Source organism: Fundulus heteroclitus, chromosome 18, assembly GCF_011125445.2.
Source record: "Fundulus heteroclitus isolate FHET01 chromosome 18, MU-UCD_Fhet_4.1, whole genome shotgun sequence".
In the NCBI taxonomy this organism is placed as follows: domain Eukaryota; kingdom Metazoa; phylum Chordata; class Actinopteri; order Cyprinodontiformes; family Fundulidae; genus Fundulus; species Fundulus heteroclitus.
The window spans coordinates 16364927-16385440 of NC_046378.1; the positions used below are offsets into that span (position 1 = coordinate 16364927).

General features: G+C 38.9%; 1 protein-coding gene and 1 non-coding gene across 2 annotated transcripts in view; both read left to right on the forward strand.

The window, feature by feature from the left end:
* The window catches only part of LOC105923377 (rho guanine nucleotide exchange factor 17), a 98098-nt gene that overhangs the window by 65866 nt on the left and 11718 nt on the right, over positions 1-20514 (forward strand). Inside the window, exons 2-4 of the mRNA XM_012859310.3 lie at positions 5527-5604; positions 10523-10705; positions 19521-19637. Of these exons, the coding sequence (XP_012714764.2) occupies positions 5527-5604; positions 10523-10705; positions 19521-19637 (378 nt within the window). The remainder of the gene's footprint in view (positions 1-5526; positions 5605-10522; positions 10706-19520; positions 19638-20514) is intronic.
* Positions 15712-15784, forward strand: trnam-cau. Its single transcript has one exon. It is a non-coding gene; the product is annotated as a tRNA-Met (tRNA).

The window sequence follows — 20514 nt, forward strand, 5'->3', positions numbered from 1 at the left end:
GTGTTTAGTCACTGAAAGCCTGAAATAAATTACAGTTGGAAGCAGTGATGGAGGTTCCTGAGTTTTCAAAGTATAAAGTTGAAACTTCTGCTTTTTGGGGTTCAATCTTGGTTTGTCAAGATGTAAGGAAATGGAGCATTCTTACATCTCATTAGAAAAAAACATCAGTTTGTGCAAAAATCGTAAAAAAATAAAAATAAACGTCCACTTAAAAATGTACAAACAAAATCACCTTTTTGTAATTAAAGTCGAAACTTTATAATAACCACTTGTCCCACTTTTTGGGGCGACCGCTGCCTTTAAGCATTTTACATCATTGTGAGGGAATCTTGACCCTCCTCTTGTTTGTAAAATGTTTTAATTAAATCACCTTGGAGGGTTTTCAACCACAAACAGTCTAAGTTCATGTCACAGCAGACCTCGATACTCCATAACCTTTTATTTTGTTCATTTTGAGCCATTCAGAACCAGACATCCTGGTGTCCTTTGGATCATTGTTCCCTTGGGCAACAAACTAATTGGCGGACACTCTCCTTCAGGACTTCCTGCTATAGAGCCAAATTCATGGCTCCGTCCCCTACAGCAAGCAAAGCATCCCCGGGCCTTTATACCACCACCGACATGTTTGTCTGGCAGTATGTAGTCCTTTTTGTCAGATGCTGTTAGTTTTTGCATCAGATGTGGCAGGACGCACGCCCGCTGAGAAGCTCCTCCTTTTTTCTCACTGTCCAAAGTATATTTTTCCCCCCAGAAGTTTTGAGGATAATCATATATTTTTCTTTTTCTTTTGAAAATGCTTGAAGTGTTTACTTAGGTGGAAACATTTAAGAGTGACACATAAGGGGGGAAAAAAAAAATACCCACACAAGATATCTGTGATGGTGGAAATCCTTTTTTCACGGTTGAGTAATACTTGCAGATACTGTCACAGATTAAGCAAAGCCCCTAACACTAGCCCCGCTGCATGATACAATAGGGTACTTAAGCTTAAAGTATTCTGAGTAAGCTCCCACTTGCAGGGTAATTATGGAAAATAAAGGGATGATGGTTACTTGGTGTTGTGAGCTTTGCTCTGTGGCCTGTAGTCCTCTTGTTTTTTTCCTTTTCGCTGTTACAGCGCATAAGTTGACTGAAAAGGCAACACTCTGCTAAGGAAAAACTATTTTGACAAGAAATCTGTCGTCACTTTAAATGCAAAAAAAAAAAAAAAGTATTAAATACCTGGTCCCCTGCAGTGAAAAGTAATCTTATCACTCCCACCCACCCCTGATGCTAAACGACACACATTCCTCCCATCCAAACAGCACCTTTCGGCCTCCTTTGGAACCCCACGGTGCCCCTGGGACCTCTTCAGATGCCAAACACTAAACATACCCTTTCTGGGAAGTTATTGTTAAGGTTATTTATAGGGCACAGTGCTGCTGGCAGAGCGAAGCAGGCGAAGAGAAGGGGGGGGAACAAAAAAAAAGTCCTCTGTGTATTTTTACGTGACCTCTCTTTCTAAGACGGTGAGAGGGAGAAAAAGCTGCAGTGGAAGCACCACAGGGTTCTGCCTGTGGCTCCCGCTGATATTTATGTCCTGTTTGGTACCAGGATATTTTGGGAACCTCCCATGAGATGCCCCCCAGATTATACTTCTGACATGTTCCTCAGACCCCCCCCCCACCTCCCACCCCCTCGTTGTTCTCACCAATCTGTTTGCTCCCTGCTGAAGAACAGAATGTAACATAAACGGTACAAGTAACACCATCGGCTTCATCAAAGCACAATATTGGACCGTTTCATTGCAAAAATGGATCTAAAAGTAAGAAAAATGTTCTTAAGATTAGTGTTTTATCCTAGATTTGAGCAGGTAAATAAGATTATCTGCCATTGGAATGAGTATTTTCACCCCTAAAATAAGATAATTAGATATACTGCACTTGAAATAAGATGATGGAGATGAATTGTTCTTATTTCAAAAATATTATTTCATTGGCAGATCATCTTATTTATCTGCTCGAATCAAGGACAGATACACTTATTTCAAGACAATATTACTTATTTTTAGTTCTGTTTTTGCAGTGTAGAGCTTGCAGCTAAGTTTTTTTTTCCATTAACAGCCAATGAAGATTTTAACTTAGGCACTAGTTACACCCAATAAAGTTTTCTCTTGTTTATTTTATTCTCACGTTATTTGGGATTTTCAAACACAAGTACAATATCTTTAATCTTATACAGTTTAGGTAATAAAACAATCTATTCCCACAACATAAAACCACATGTTTTATGTTCTATGCCAAAGTTTGAAAAGAAGGGATACAAATAGAAACCTAAGTAACTGTTCGAATTCTGAGATTGTTATAGAGGAGATCAGGCCAATTAATCGTTTATTCATAGAATCTAATTTTACTGTCACACTCTGCATTTTTTTTTTTGTTCAGAATGGATTAACGTCTACATTGCTCTGAGACGTCAAGGCTAAAATTGGGCTATAATTTAACAAATCTTTAAAAGATAACCAAATTTATGGAGTTATGTGCTGCCAAGGATTGGATTAACTGTTATCCATACACGTTGATGTTGGTTATCTTCAACATTTAGTTATTTCCATCTGGCTCTGTGATTATGAATATCTGAGCATATGGTGTGCCTTGCAAAATTATTTCTAACCCTTGAACTTTTTCACATTTTGTCAGGTTATTAAAAATTTGTGGGGTTTACATGATAGACCTACACAAAGTAGTGTATAATTATAAAAAGAAAAGGAGAAGAATGCCCCCGACCTGTTGAGTAAATACTTTATAGGACCACTTTTTTTTGCTTTTGGACTACGACTCTACTTACTTTGCAGATTTAGTCCCAAATTTCTGGCGAATCTTTGCAAGATAGCTCAAGCTCACTCAGATTGGACTCAGAACATCCTTTACCAGCAGTTTCTTACATGTTGCCACACTTTTTCATGTCATGTTTAGGTCTCGACTTTGACTGCACCATTTTTAACACATGAATAAGCTTTGATATGACCTGTTTCTTTGTAGCTCAGGCCGTATATTTATGTTTCCACGTGCTCGCTGTGTCCCCTACATGGCCTGTAGGAATCTGTAAACAGGACTTCTTATGGCTTTCTGTCAACAATGGCTTTCTACTTTCCACTCTTGCAAATAATGACCGGATTTGTTGAGAATGCATGACCATAACAATCCCGCCTGCGCTATGGCTCTCTGCAGCTCCTCCAGAGTTATAAGGGGCTTCGTTGCTGCTTCTCTGAATAGCCTGTCTTTGTAGGCTTTCCATAAAAATAAAAGTTTGTAATTAAGGTAGAGTTTTCTTATCTCATTCACAGGACTCTAAGATTCAGTTTAATTTAAAGGAGCGTCATTACTGTAATACAATTGTAATACAACTGCATATAAATTGAAGTGTATTTTAAATACAAGATGCTAAATGAATATGGAGAAGTTATAATGGCAACTTTGTCTTTCTTGTGCTGAGGCAGGACTTCTTGCATTTCTTTCTTAATCTTTTTTTGTCTGCCTTTCCTTTCTTCATGTTCTTATTTCCTTCCTGATGTTGGTATGTTGGAGCAGTTGCACCTCTGCATCCACATATCATCTGGAGTCACTGCAAGGGTGTTTAGCTGAGTCAGGTTTTTCTTATGAGACACATTTCATGGTGTGTGTTTTTGCATTTCTGTTTCCCCCATGAAGGCTGTAAAATATTAGCAAACGATTCATCTTAGACGCGAGTAGATATTTAGCAGGATGGAGATCAAATCACTGGCTTTGCTTCCCATTAACCCTTTATGTGGAGTAAACTGAATTGCGTTAAAGAACCATTTGGTTTTGTGTTTGTGAGGCTGCGTACGAGATAACGGCTCAGATTTGTTTATTTAAAAGTTTTTTGGGTGGGAGGATAGGAAGGGATGCGCGAGAGCTGAGAGGGGAGAATTGAATAAATGTAGGAACTACTTTGTACATTGAGGTTTAGTAATATTCCTCTGGTTTTATACAGTGCAGACGACAGAATTGTAGACATTCAAAATGTCAAAGTCAGTAAAAGATATGTTCATCTCTTTCAAAACATAAACACTTTGCAAACAGTGATGTCTGATTTTCTGTATCGTGTACTGTTCCGATGTCGTCATAACCTTTAAGTGTAAGAATTTTAAGAATGCTTTAATATGTCATAAAATAATTGCATATATGAGAGCAAATTACCTATTCAGTTAAACTTTCTGGGAGAAAAAAGCTGGCAAAAATGAAATGCTTATTTGGCTTATTCTGTCTTATTAGGTATGTAGATCACCCTCTGTCCTCAAATTTGTGTTTTTGCTCTGTATTAAAATATAAAAAAATGTGTATATAAATAATTACAAAAAGGGAACACTTTAAATGTACAGGTTTGTTTGATAGCTCTTTAACTGTTGCCTATCAGTCAATTTATTTGAGAAAAAGACTTAGTTTTATTGAGACAGTCAGGTAACAACACAAACAATGTGGTGACACAATACAGAGAATAAAGTCCACTGAAATATCCTCTGATTCAGTTCAAAGCTGAAAAAACCTTGTCTGATGAAAAAGAATGAGTCAAAGCTAATGTTAGATTTAATTCAATGTTTGACTTTAGACTTAAATTACCAGGTAGTGTTCTGGAGTAATGACCAGAGACTGAAGCATTAATCAGCGAAGTAATAAAATGAAATATGAGCAACTGAGAAAATTGCTTTTGAGTTGGCATAATCTTTCACTGATGTTACATTTCTTTATATTCTACGCTCTTATTTAATTTTCACAGAGTGCAAACCAATTGTACATTATAAATCTTCCTTCCTGCTTTTGAGCTGTTTTTATTTTATTTAAATCATGCAGCTCTTAATTTAGTTATCCAAAAATATCCCAAAACCTAACATATTTTAATTTTTTTTCTTAAAAATGTCATCTCATATGAAGCTTTTACAAAAAGGCACAGGCCGTTATGCAATCCCCATGGAATGATTGAACGCTGTGATACTCTATGCACCATACAGTCAGAACCCCCCCCCAGTAATTCCCACACTTTATCTGACCTAAATTTATCTTAAGAACAGAATAATGTCAAAACCAGCCAATATCTACCTATAATTTCTCAAAAAGATGGTTGCAATTACATTTAACAGGGCATCAACCTGAATTGCTCACAACTGTTTACCGAGCATTTATAAAACCTAATTAAAAATCTGAAATTAGACGTTTCTTTTTCTAATGCTTAGGAGTTTAATCATATTTTTTTGTTATGTCTTATCGTTTATGTATGTTATTCTCATCGATGGATCCCATTCTGTATATGTGGGGGAAAAAATTTACATCTCATATAGGCAACACATACATTGGGGAAAGTTTTTAAAAAATATTATAGGGATAATTTTGAGCTCAAAATATCTGTCTGCAGGCCACTGTGGTAGGCTAGGTAAGCGTTACATAAATCAGGATTAATTGTGTTTATGAGAAGAAGAAAAATGCAATGATTAGTTTTCATTTCTTCATTTTGTTCCTTTTGTCTTTGTAGGACATGAGAAAACATGTGATGATGACCCTCCTGGACACAGAGCAGTCATATGTGGAGTCTCTACGCACTCTAATTCAGGTAACACGCTCAAACGCAACATCAGCTGCCAGATGTTTCTCGCCTCCTAAACAAGCGTGGTCCTCTCAAGTACATTATCTGTACACGCAAAAGGGAAAAAAAACTAAGCACCGGTTTGTAAAGTCGGAGCACTGAGGCAATGAATAACAAATGTAGGTAGCAAAGGTGTTATGTAATCCACTTACTGTCATTCATCGGGCCAGGATTATCTGCTAACCTTATCACAACTCACTGTCATCAGCAGTATCTGCCCACACACACACACACACACGCACACACACACACACACAGGCATAAACACACTCTACCATATATCCCATACCTGTCGGTGCTCTAATAACTAACTAACCTTTACCCCAAATCTTCAGCAGTAGGATCCCTCTTTCCCTCTAGTACAGTCAACACACAAACATTCACATTTTAAATGCGGTCATGTGGTTTTGCAGCCCACACATGACTTGCTGCGGCTACAACTAAAAGGGAAAAGCCGAAAGTAGAAGAAGAAGAATCTGGTTGTGCAGCCTGTCGCTGTTTGTCGTGCATGTGTGTGCAACCAGCCTGCAGTGTGTGTGTCTGTGTGTGTTTTTTTTAAAGGCTGCGTTACATCCCACATACACGCTGACTGCGCTCTTCTTGCTCATGTATTTCTGAGTTTGTGTGCGGCCACAAAGTGAATAATCCTCAGCTGTGTTCCCATGACGACACTGGGGAAAAAGAAGCGTTACCACGGAGACTGCAGAGACGGTGCAGATCCTTGAGGGAGGGCGTCTGATGTGGTTCAGCTCAGACCGACCCTACAGGAACACTGGCCAAGGGCTGAAATCTGACCCTCAGCACTTTTTTTTGGAAAAGTTTTTGTGAATAACGTGTTCAGTTTGAATAATGTAGTTAGCCCTGATTGGATTAGATGTCTGTCCTAACATCCTAACATGAGCTGTAACCAGGTGCTTTTGTTAAAGCTGCTCCTCTTCAGTTTTGTACTGTCAAAAGATGCAATTGAATGTGTGAAACTAAACTCGTTACCTCCTTCAAAAGGTAACCACAATTAATTTTAAAGATGGTAAAATATATTTCATACTGTCGCAAACCGAGTGGGTTATCAAGCTGTGTTTCTTATTGATTGATTTGGATTTGCACTTATTGTTCATTATTTTTTCATCGTCTCATTATTAGTACAACAATGAACATCTATGAGAACACCTATTTAATTAAAAAAATAGATAAACATAGTTCTTAAGATAACAGAGAGTGGTGTTAAGGAGGAAACACATCGGACGCGTTGCGGCGCTTAAGTGCAGCAAAGCAGCATAAGCACGTCCTACGCTTAAGTTAGCTTTTCATTTTAATCAGTCAAAAGATGTACACTAGAAGCATAATACGTTCTTATTTATGCTATGCAACGCCTAAATTAGATTGAAGTTCTAATTTCAGACGCGTATACGCTCCTGTTAGCCAGGGAACACACGGGAAAACAACAGCCTATGTCAACGTTCACTTCCGGAAGTATCCCAAAATGAGCATCGTCGAAACTAAAGTGTCATGGATGATGTAGTTGTGACAAGCTAACAAACTAAAATATGCGATTTCTAATCAGACGTGGTCAAGACATGGATTTTAGGTGATCAAAACATAGGATATATTACTGGTAATTTCTCTTTCTTTAATTACTTACCCATGACAAAAGTTCTTGTCGCCGCAGAATCATGCAGTTGTGAAGCGCACTTTGGTGTAGTGTCTGGTGTAAATTTACGCGTTTAAAATCACGCCCCTAAGCCGTAAGCTTACGTTATGCGGCCAGTGTATTTCCTCCTTAAGGTGACCAGATTTGATTTCTCTAATGAAAACTTGGTCCATCTCTGATTTTGCTCTACTACATTGGGACAGCGGCAGGACCGGGTAAAAACCTCTTGTTGCGCTAAACGTTTTTACTCCATCATGATAGACTGAAATCGGGGACATTACCGGGGACAGGTCATCCAAAGTGGGGTAAGTCCCCAGAAATCAGGGGCTTCTGGTCACCCTACCGGAGAGGCGGAGTGATATTACACACATTTGGAAGAATATGTAATGCGGCTTATAATCCGGTGCATTTTATATGTGGACAAAGGACACACATAGACACCCAAATTCACGGTGTGCCTTTTAATCCGGTGCGCCTTATAGTCCGGAAAATACGGTAGTTGTTGTGAGCGAGTTTTAAAAGCAGAGGTGCATTAAAAACAGCTGGAAACCCAATTCATTTGCATCATAAATGTAAAAGGTAAGGTAATGGTATGTGCAAGACATGGGCGGACCGTTTAGTGATTTGCATTCATTTTGGTGCATTTACATGCGGTTCAAAAAAAAAAAAAAGTTTAAACGAATCAAATGATATTGAAACAGAGTTCACAATTGGACTTTTATTAAACAGTTCAACACAGACTGATTTTTGCATGCATGCACTACATTTATCTTACATAAACCCTTAAATGCATTGAAGTATCTGATTCATAACATGAATCACAACAGCCTAGTTAGAGGTCACACATATTTATACTCATTATACTGTCTGGAGTTGTCAGGGAAAACCCGAGATCGTATGATAGACATAATAAAAAAACGTATAAGTTGGATCAGTGCTGCATTGAAAAAAAAGCTCAGCCCGGTATTTATTTCACCTGTCTTCATTTCAAATGGAGTGAACTGCAGATTGAATTAGTCATAAGCTATCATAGGGCGCAGGCTTCTGTTTCTGCATGCCGGAGGCACATATCCGGCTAAATCTGCTGCTGCTTAAACCGAATTTCCTCATTTCTCTCATGTTTAGCGGTTCACAGCGTGTGTCCCACTTGTGGAGATAACATCTGACTCGAGCTCGTTACGACTGCAATCGATAAAAGTGGGAAAGGAAAAAAAATGTCTAAATTGTTGTCAACAGCTCAGACTCAAATTATTAGCTGTCCTGACAACAAAAACGATGTTGCTGTTAAAAGTGTCGTTGCCAAACCTGACCACAAAATAAAACCCAGTATGTAGCACGGTAAATCATCCCAAGAGTAATCAATTTCGTTCAATAAAACCCAAATAATCTTAAAGTAGATGTAGTTTTTTTTTTACAGTTTGACTCATTCTCTGCACTCACTTTCAGCACACAGGATGGCAGGGTCCTTAGCAGCTGTGAACAACAATTAGGTGACAAGGTTTAGTCCCTGTGCCAGAGCTCTGTGGACAGTTGGACGGTCCCACATCTTCGGAAACATTCCACAGTCATCTCTATTCCCATAAAAAGCACAAAGCTCTGCATGATCTTCGGGCCTGTGGCACTTGCGTCACTCATTAGCGATGAAAGCCACGAGGTTCTAAAAACATCCCACCATCAGAGAGGCGGACTCTCAGACGGTTCCACCTTGGGTTTGCGTGTTGCACAGGGAGGAGAGGTGTTGACGACCTTTGGAGTCAGGAAAAACATACTATTGGTATTCTACTACCCTTTCATAGCGAGTGTTACCACATGCTCCATCACCTGCTGGTTCCACTCATCGGCCCGCAGCACAGAAACCCGTGGGCTCCAGGATCGTTGGACTACCTGTGAATAACCTGTCGTTACTTCTCACAACATGTGCAATGTGACCAGCAAACATTGAGGGTTATTAAAGACCCCTAACATCCCCTTCCCTTTGCCTTTAAGTGGCACAGTGGTCCAAATGTCGGCTTCGATTCCCAGGATGCAGCACATATAGGAGGGGTGCCTCTTTTGTTTCAAAAGCTGTACTTCTTTTCAACTCCTAACCCTCCTCTGTTTATATGTGTTCATGGATCGATGCTTTTTCTGGTTGCAGCTATTTAACATTTAATTACTGACTGTTTTTTTCTTTTCTTTCTATGCATGTAAACTTTCTTGTTTTTTGTGATTTTTGTTCATCTGCGCTGCTGCACTGTACCCCTCGTGGTCGCATAAAGTTTTATTGAATTGAATTCAGTAAAGATCATACTAATTTAGAATACAGGAGGCATTCTGTACACCAGTTTCTATGTGGATGTGGGCTCCCCTTAACAATCCTCTAGTTAACAAACCGCACTTTTAGCGCATCGATTTGTTAAAAGAGGATGAAAAGCACCCTGTGGCTTATGCATAGCTCTGCTGTGCTGGAAGAATAGTGATGGATGGGTGGGGGACTCCTTCCAGAAAACCAAACATTTCTGCAGCTACTTCTATATAAGCTTTACCAGACATCACATATAATATAGGTAACGGAGATCTTAACGGCGTTTGTTTCTGATATTACAAAACGGCTTGTACATTTTGTCGAACTGCAGCCACAAAGTTATTTAGGATTTTGTTGGGATTTTATATGATAGACCAACAAAAAGTGGCACATAATAGAGAAGATGCAGTGTTTTCAAACGTTGTTACAAATACAAAATAGAAACACGTGTCGTGCATTTTTGTGCAGCCTCCCATTGCTTTGCTACCCCTAAATAAAATCCAGTGCAACCAGTTGCCTTTAAAAGTCGCCCACCTTCTACATACAGTCTAAAGGTGTTTAATTTAATCTCTGTATAAAAAATATGTATTGCATCCATGTTATTGGATGTGACAGACGGACATTTTTTTTTTTTTTTTTTTTGGATCAGGTTGGATCAAAAGTAAAACAAAAAAGCCGAAACGTGCACTGCAGATGGAGTTACTCATAATGATAGGGATAATTTGGCCAGCTCCGATTCCACAAAAGCTTCAGATATTCGAAAACACACCCTGACTTGTATTCTGACAAGCGCATGGATATGTTAATCAAAGAAAAGATCTAATGCCACGAATGAAGCTGGTTGAAAAAAATCTATTCTAAAAACAAATCACAAATTCACTTTTTTCCCCCTCCTATCCTCCTTTAAAATATTTAAACCCTTCAGTTCATGAGTTATCCCTTTCTTTGGTCAGGGCTACATGCGTCCTCTGAAACAGCCAGACGGCAGCTCCATCGTGGACCCTCTGCTGGTGGACGAGATGTTTTATCAGATCCCAGAGATCCTGGAGCACCATGAGCAGTTCCTGGAGCAGGTTGCAGGCTGCGTCAGCCAGTGGCACGACAGGCAGACGGTTGGACACCTCCTCATCCATTCAGTAAGTGCAAATAAGAGTTGGATTGTCTTGGTCACAGAGATTTAAGAAACTAGATGCAGACACCCAGAAAAAATAGTGGATCCAACAATTTTCAATACAGTTGGTGAACATTTACAAATTGGGGGGGGGGGGTGGTTTGTTGGGACTTACCTTTGATTTATACTGCTATTAGTAGTGCAGCAAACCTGAGATACATTGTGTATATCTACACAATCAACATATCTTTCAACAAAGAAGGAAAAACTGGAGGTTTTCCTTCTTGTTAATGGGGAGTTTTTCTCTCCACTGTTGCTCCATGCTTGCTCAGTATGAGGGATTGCTGCAAAGCCATGGACAATGCAGATGACTCTTCCTGTGGCTCTACGTTTCTCCAGGAGTGAATGCTGCTTGTCGGGACTTTGAAGCAATCAACTGGGTTTCCTTATATAGGAAATTTTTGACCAATCTGTATAATATGATTTATTTTGACTTTGTAAAGTGCCTCGAGATGACATGTTTCATGAATTGGCGCTATATAAATAAAATTGAATTGAACAAACTTTGTTCCTCTAGGCCAATAGTTCCTGAAATTGAGTTGGAGATTCCACTCGGGTCATAAATATATATGTGTGGGGTCTTGAGATCTTCGTCAGAAAATAACTTTGCATAGCAAAAATGGCAATGACAAAGTATATGCATTATATAAATGTTTGTAATAAATGAAAAATGGTAATGTGAATGAATAAAAGCAACATATTGGTCAATATATTGGCTATTAATACTGATTTTGCCATTAAATGACTCACTAAAAATGTTTGAATGCTCAATCAAGAGTCTGGGTCATGAGCGTCTGACATTTTTATTTTGTGGGTCAGAAGCTGGAAGGTTTTGGAACCCGTGGCGTCTCTGGCATGATAAGTTAAGTGAGGCACAAAAACCTTAGCACACATTAGCAGCAACTAATTATGTCAGTGGGCCTGACCCAATATCAATACGCTTCAAGAGGATTTAGCCGACTGAGCTTGTCAGTTTTCTGGCAGACTATATATAGACACATCTGTTTATAACAGAATTTGATTGGTAAGGAAATCGGTCTTTTTTACAATATTACTCTATAAAGAACGATCCTGTCCCACTGATTATTGTGAATATAGAGCTCCACAGCGACATCTGGTGGGACCTGGCCCCAAACGCAGAGAGGACACAGTTTGGAACCACTGCTCCTAGCACCAAATAACCGCGTTGTTGCGCCTTGCCAGCATTACACTTGGCCTGCTGATGTAGCAAACGGCGGTCCTTTCTTTACCAGGAAGTTGATTCTCATTGTTTAGTTGTCAGGAACTTGTGAATGTGGTGTCACTGGACCATCCAAACGCCAGTTTCTTATGTAAGCTGCTTTCTGAATGGATGCTGGTTGATCAAAAAGAGATTTAATTTGCCCTCATAAAGAGATCAGACTTGACTGTTCATTCTGTTTGACTCACAAAACAGGCATTCCTCCTGATTTTTTTTTTTTTTTTTTTAAAAACTGTAACACATAAGTGATAGCAGCTTGGAGTCCTCACAGTAATGTGAAGATTATTTCAGTCTGAGTGCCGTCGTGCTAGAAGAGGCAATAACAAAAATAAATCATTAATACTGATTAGTAACCTTTTGTTGGAGCACTGTTATAGTTTCTGTTTCTGTCTCCCAGTTTTCATTGTCTCATTAAGTTGTAAAGCTGTTTGCTGAGTTATTATAAAAGTATTTATTGTTATGGATTATAGCCTTAATTCAGATGCTAAACACAGATCTTTAAAAAAAAAAAAAAATCAAAGATGATGTGATCAGCCACAGCCTGAATTTTACTTACATGAATACCTTTCAAAGCCTTGTGCCACATTTGCCTAAATTGCCCTGTTTGCATGTGCTGCAGGAATTCATTGTCCAAATGTTATCCCTGTGAGCTGCTGCGTGTAGAATTGGACTGACAATGTGGGGCAGTTTACCTCCACCTGCAATAATCTGGTTTTGCTTAAGTTAAGAGCCTGGAAAGCCCTTGAAAAGGATGCAAAGTTGAAAATAGACATTTTATTCCTACCCTCCACTATTACTGGCAGCCTGATAAAGATGTCAGCAAAAAAAAAAAGCCTTAAAGTATATGGTTAGAGGCGTTTCCTTTTTGACAGCAGTAAAATTATTGCAAAAAAACAAACAAACAGCAGGATCCAACAACTATGGTTTTCCAATGCACAGACTAATCGGAAACCACCAGAACCGATACAAAGCAGCGGGTTTCAAGTTGATTTGTTGGTTTTGGTAATCACTAGAACTAAAACGTTTCCCTGAGCAATACAGCTGAGACAGAAGGAGCGTTATTGCTGCAAGGAGTTCGGCCTTAAACGTTTGAGCCAGAACATGACTCTGAGCCATGATGTACGCTAACAGGATGCTGAAACAAACTGTGATCAAGATAGTGACTATCTTCATTGCGTATTACATAATTTTGACTGCTATCACCTTACTAGTGTGTCATGCCTATACAACAGTCATACAGAGGATATACAAATAGATACAAAGCAGATATATGCATAAAACATCCAAATAGGACATTAACACAGCGAAGAACGAGGTCTGCTGTATGTAGGAACTAGTCACCTGGATTGCTTACGTCTCATTTTGGCCCATTCTTCCATTAAAACAGTTCTTGAACTCTTTTCTATACACGCTGATCATCAGTCCTCTTCTTAGATTTTCAGTTGGATAGAAGTCAGGTGATTTACTGGACCCACTTAGAGGTTTTTAGTTTTCTCTCTATAGCCAGTTGCGTTTCCTAGGCTTAGCTTGTTTGTTCTGCAGATTCCTACAGTGTCAACATTTTCCCTGTACTTTTCCCTCAATTCATCCTTGCATTGCGCAACGTCTACCAATGCCACATTCTGTGAGACCTCTCACGCTATGATGTTGCCACCTGTAAACTTCCCCTTTCGCATGGTGGTTTTGGGTTGTTGTACAGAAGCATTCTTACTCCAAACATTGTGTGTGCATGTAATAACATCCAAAGAGTTCAGCGTTGGCGAAATATATCCTCCCAGTGTTCGGAGGGCTTCTCCAAATCTTCTGCAGCAATGTTTAGGCAGGCGTTGGCTGGCTTTTTCTTCAGCAGTGGAGTCTTAACTTGCGACTGTGCATAGAGGCTATTGCGGCTGAGTGCGTTATTTATTGTTTTCAAACTAAACGCGTTACCTGCTTGTTTTTTAAGCTCTCTGCAAGTGATTGTTATGCATTTTGAAGAAATGTTTTGATTACTGATTTGATTCCTCTGTCAGAAATCTTACGGCTCCTTTCCTTAGTTGGTTTACAATGAACTGTTGTTCCTTCTACTTGTAGATTACGGCCCCACTGCACTCACTGTAACACTGACAGGTTTAAAAATCTAGCTTTAGCCCACGCCAGTAACATGTTTTTGCAGGCATTTTTGCTTTTATGGGCTGTACCACCCTATGGCATACTTTGGTAATGTATTAAATGGTATTCAGCATCTTGTTCAATAATTATTCCCTGCATCTTTAAAATAGTTTACCCATAATTCCATTTTACTAATTAATTTGCTTTGATTTTTGTTTTTTCTTTTTTGTACGTGTGCATTGCTTGGTTGTTGCCAACAACTGTTGTGAACTGTTTTTGTTAGTGGGTTCAATTAGAAAGATTTCAGACGATTAAAAACAATATAAACAGTATAGTTTAGTTAGTTTAGTATAGTAAAATTTATTACATTTAGCACAAAAGAGTTGTTGCATACATTAAGGTTTTTTAATTGCTGATTTTTTTCCCTTGGAGGGAAAAATGCAAGCCTTCTGGTGGAAATGATCATTAGTAATTCTCTTCCGTGTTGAATGATATGTTCTCTTGTATTTCCTATATTGACAAGTAGCTTAGAGAAATGTGCCTCAATTATATCGGACCCCTAGTAAAAAGAATCTCGCAGATTACTCAATAATAGTTCCCAGACACTGCAATCAAGTTCAAAAGCAAAGTATCGGCTTTTGAAGCTTCTATTGTATTTATTTACAGGAACTGTGCATAACACCACCGCTCCAAACTGAGGCATCTGTGATTCAACTTTTAACAATCATTTTCTTAATACGTTTATTTCAACTGAATGAAAGTACTCAAGTTACACACTAGATTTTACTAAAGTTTTCAGTGTGAGACTCTGCTACTTCAATTAAAGACCAATACCAAGGGTGGCAATAAATGTGGAGGTTACTGTAGATTGGTTTATACAGAGAAACCTCTTTTTAAACTACAACAAATGGTTATATCATTGTTTCTGTAGACGTCTCTGTGTAAATTCACACAGTGTTTCGTTTCTACGATGATTATCGTGATTGATTTTATTGGCTAGGAACTGGACGTACCCCTGAAGAGACAAACGGTTGCTTAAAAAAACGATGAGAAGCTGGAGTAGAGCAGGGCTGGCAACATGTGGCAACATTTCACTACTTCTTTTTTCCAGTGGCCGCTATGTGCCCCTTTTTTTAAAAACTTCCCATGACCTAAGGATAGCTCTAGACCCAGATGTTAAACAAACACTGTTCCAGAGGCTCGACGTCAGTCCAAATGTTAGGTTAGCTCTTTGAGAAAGGCAGTAAAGAGGAACACTGAACAAGCAGCCAGGCAGATATTTATTATATTTGATGGATCTGATGTTTATACAGTATTTTTTTTTTCTTCTTCTTCTCCTTTTTAGTCTGAGAGTAAAGTGATTACCCACGGCTTTGATACATTAAATTATAAGGGTTTTTGGAACCATTTCACAGTCTACATGTGTAAGTCGAACGGTGTACCTCACTTATTTATTGTTTTCTAAAGAAAGCTCATAGTTATTGAGGCAGAATTGGAGCTACATGCAGAAACAGTCTCTATAGCAGGAGGTTAGAGGCGGTATTCCTCCCCCTCTAGCAGGAGCTGTTGCGTCACACGTCTCCCAGCGTGCAGCGCCCTCCCCCGACTACCTAAACAGCAGCAGCTGCTGCGTGCTGCAGGCCTCGTTGGCGCAGTAGGCAGCGCGTCAGTCTCATAATCTGAAGGTCGTGAGTTCGAGCCTCACACGGGGCAGAATTTTTTTTTTTCAGGTTTTTTTTCTTCGGTTACTTCAAATAGCAGAACAGTCCTTTTTATGTTGCTCTCATAGACAAAAGCAGCAATCGAGCAGGAAGTCTGAGCACACTACACACACTCCCCTCTCGATACAAGGCGAGGGTGGTTGAGAGAGACGAGAACTACAAGTTCCTGGGCGTCCACATTTCTGCTGATGTCACCTGGAACATACAGGAAGTTAAAGCGCGTTCATATCCCTCACCGGTTGCTCATAAACAGGTCAGTCACAGAGAGCCTCCTGGTGTATTGCTTTCTCTGTGTGGTTCTCTCTGGAGAACAGGAACAACCTGCAGTGGGTGTTGAGGGCAACGTGTTGCCGCACGGACATCTGAAACTCTTTTGGCGTTATGTCTCTACCAGCTTTGTACATTTAGGGTCGTTGTCCTTCTGGAAGATGAACCTCCACCTCAGTCAAGACTTTTGCAGCGTCTAATGTTACATTTTCCCGGGTTTCTCCCTGCTTTTAGCTCCCTCCATCTTCCCATAGCTGCCACCACCATGTCTGACAATGGGGATAGCTTGTCTAGGTCGGTGTTTTTCAAAGTGGGGGCCGCCAGGGGGCACTAGAGGGTCTTTAGAAATTTGGAGCGTAAATAAAAGATATGCAAAAAAAATAAAATACAATCTTACTTTTTTATCATTATCGTAAAATATAATTTAAGTATTTTTTTAGAATAATTAATATAAAATAATATTAATATACCGTATATAATATTATTAGATGACAAACTCAGGGGTTTAAAACTGGACTTTGAGGCTCTTCCCCTGTCTGTGTAAGAAAGGACTATCCCACCTTGGCTGACAGAAGACTGAATTGCCTTTTTCCTTTTGCAACAGCGTACTTGTCTTAGCAGGAGCATTGTAAAGGGGGGAAACACTAGGACAATTCCAAGGGCCCCAAAAAAGAGCATCTATACACATAAATGTGAGCTTTTTGGATTATTTTTGTCATGAGGCCCATGATTCTTGGCGGCACCCCTGGACCGAGTCTTCAACTTTAAAAGTACTCAAAACAATACATAGACCCCATTTCTTCTTGGACAATGACCTGCGTATGGCACTGACAGACATTAAGCCCATACCTCCCACTACACACACATTAGAGAGAGGCTTGATATCATTAAAAGTTTGCTGAAAAGTTTGTTGTTTAGTGGGAATATACAAGTGTTGAAAATGTGTTAGTTTATGTTCTGATGCTAAACAAATGTAGTAATTATTGAATAGTGAATAAACGTGAGAAAAACATTCAAAAAAGGGATTTTTCTTTACATATTTTGTAGGAGTCAATTCAATTCAATGAATAATTCAATTAACTACATCAATGCAAAATGAAAGTATTGATCCATATCATCATTTTTAAGATGCACCTTTTATTTTGAAATTCACAAGGCATGAGACTAAAGTGAACAGGTGATCAATTATTATTAGTATTTTACAATTAGAAGAATATTGTTGCTGATTTAAATGCCTGGTTAGAAATAAAATGGTCACATCATATTTGTTTTGATTGTGAGTTAACATCAAGGTAAATATTAGTGTTAAATGGGTAGATGATATCGCATCATATTGATCGCATCGGTCAGAAATCATAACAGGCTTTGCGATATTGCCAAATATCGTATCATTATCCAAACAAATCGATATAACATTGTATCGTCCAGCCAATAACGTTTAGGGGGCGTGGCATAGAAAAGTTTGAGAACCTGTTGTCTAGGTTGCAGTGCCGTGGTTGTGTTTCCACCACATCTGTCCCAAAACTGTGCATGTGGGACAGAACATTAAATTTAGGTTTCGTCTAACTAGAGCACCTCGTTCCATGGGTCACCTTGCCTATTTCTCTGATAAATGCTCTCCTTGCCCAGATGGTCACTTCAGATGGATTTCCATGTCATTTTCAGAAGACTGATTGAACATTGCTAATTGGAGATGCTCGAGTTGTATAACCTATCCCTGCTTTAAACTTCTCCATCATCATGATGCTGTTGGTTCTCTAATGTTCTCTAAAAAACCTCTGTAGGACAATTGACCCTAGACTGAAATTAAATTACACACATAACCAGATTTAGACTACAGTACTGTGTGTTGGTCTGTCACAAAACATCTCTAAGCAATACAGGGAAGTGTGTGGTTGTAATGTGATGAGATATATATATATTTTTAAAAGGCATTATTGTAACTTTAACTTCAAAATTGTAATATATCGAGCTCATGTTTGAAAAAGAAGAGGAATAATTTCATGGTTGAACCAGGATAAAAAAAATCTAATTTGAATGAAACCATAAAGCAGCAAACAACTATGTTAGGTTCCCTAATATGCGATTAAAAAAATTAACATTTTCAAGACAATGAACAGCTTTTTCAAAAGCTGAATCATTGCATATCGACACAGTAAAAGCCCATAGCCCAAACACGTTTTCAATCTGAGAGTCAGTCCTTTAAAGAGTTTTTTTTTTTTTTTCTTGACCGTATTAAGTGTGCAAACATCAGGGGGATTAAAAAGTTAAACACAAGGCATTGTGTTATCAACTGTCTGGCAGCGCACAGTTTAATCTTCCTGTTAACGTTTAAACGAGTGGACACTCTTCATTAAAGGCAAGTAAAGATCAGAGGGAACTATATTTAGAGGGAGGGGGAAAAAAAATCTGCTGGAAAAGAACTTCACCTCTTTATCCTCGTGTGTTCTCCACAACCCAGGCTTTTTGTTTTGACATCGCTTGTGAGTTCTCAAAATCTGAGAATGAACAAATTAAAGAGGGGAGGGCAGTGGGCATGAGGGCTGGGAACAGGGAGGAACAGAAAATATGAGATAATTAGGGAAAGGTCAACTCATATTTGATCGAGTGACAAAAATCTGTTTACTCTGTAATCAGGTTAAATAACAGCCCCCCCCCCCCCCCCACTCCCCCTTTCTGCTTGGATCTGTGCTGCACTTTCTGCTCTCTCTGCCTCCCTGTCGGTTTTCTACCCTCTGAGGTAAAATCAGGTCAGGCTGAGTCCACTAAGTTCATGTCTGTGAATAAAGGAGGCAGAAAAATACAACACAAACAGATTTAAGGATTTTTTTAAAAAATGTTTTTTTCAGAAACCTGGAAAAACTAGCCTTGTGGGAATTGGACGTATTTTAGATTTGCTTCTGTAACTGGTTGGAATAATAACATACATTTTAAAAAGTCTTTTTAACAGCATAATGGGAACTACAAAAATAAATAATAATTTTAAAATAAAGAGGAAAAAACAACAACTTTAATGCTCTATTGGCCTGATGATGCCATGATAAGCCACTGGCAGCTATATATTCAGGTGCAGTATTTTCTATTTTTTTTAAACAAAAGGTTTCAACCAGATTCACTTATGGTTTGAGATCTATAAGTCTGATGTGTTCTGCTGCTTAGGAAAGGAAATATGCCTGTTTTTGTTCCTTTTTAATTGTTTTATGAGTATTATTTTTACATCTTGAAACATAGGCTCGTTGTTTGTTTCTTTATGGAATTGCAAATACCTGAAACCATGAGCAGATAATCAGTACCGCTTCTTCTCTCTTGACACAATTGCTGGTCCACACTTTGAAACCCGTGTTACAAATTTTTGTACGGGCTTTGGTTTAACCCGCTGGCTGGTTTAAACATCATTTACAGGCTGCTGTCCCTCCAGGCTGTTTCCCATTGTGTAATCGGTGGTCCTTCTCTTCCTGTAGTTCTCCAAAGATGCTCTCGCTGACATGTATTCAGCGTACATCGACAACTTTCTCAACGCTAAAGACGCCGTGAGGATCGCCAAGGAGGCAAAACCAGCGTTTCACAAGTTCCTGGAGGTGAGTGTTTGGCCAAGTGTCTGTTTGGGTACATTAGCACAAGCCTTGGATTCTCTGCTTAGCTTTGAGAAGTCAAATCTCTCATCTGAATGATGTTCGTTTATTCTTTGGCGATGTGTTCACTAACAAGATATTTTACCATTTCTGCAGCTCGGTTCAGTACTGCTGACAATTTTGCTCAAATGTACTTTGTGGATGTGCAGTTGAATGACAATAAAGTCTAAGTGTAAAAATTGTTTTAACGACAGAACCACATCGCCATCTTGTGGTGAGGTTATGAAATCCAGCACAGACCGCATTTAAGAGATTTTATTTTTTAGTAATTATAATTTACCTGCAGAGGACAACCATCACATGATCTCAGTTTGGAGAGTCAGGCAGATGTTACCTGGGAGTTAATCTGATAATCATTGATTGACTGACTGATTGACTGAACAGACACCCAGACTGCTTATAAGACACTATACAAGTGCTGCACAAAAAAGAACACCAGTGTGACCACCAAACCAAAATAACACCACAAGACACATTTACCAAAACTAAATAACATAACAAGTGTATGTTATAAAGGATACTAAATTCTTTGTCCCTGTGTTTTCGATAAAACTTTGCAAAAGTCTTATTAAATAGCTACCTTAACTTATCTGCTTCAGACAACCAAAACAAATCAGGATTTTTCTGTTGCATCTCAAACTAAATATTTTATCAAATCATAGTGCAAAAGAGTAATATAAAATGGAATTCATCCCGAAACACTCTGAGTTCACAAAACACACAAACGTTGGTCTTAAGGAACCCCTTTGAATTTGCCCACCGCAACCGCCAGAGGAAGAGAACCAGTTCTTTAATAGGCACACACTGATCTTTGTCTTCTCGT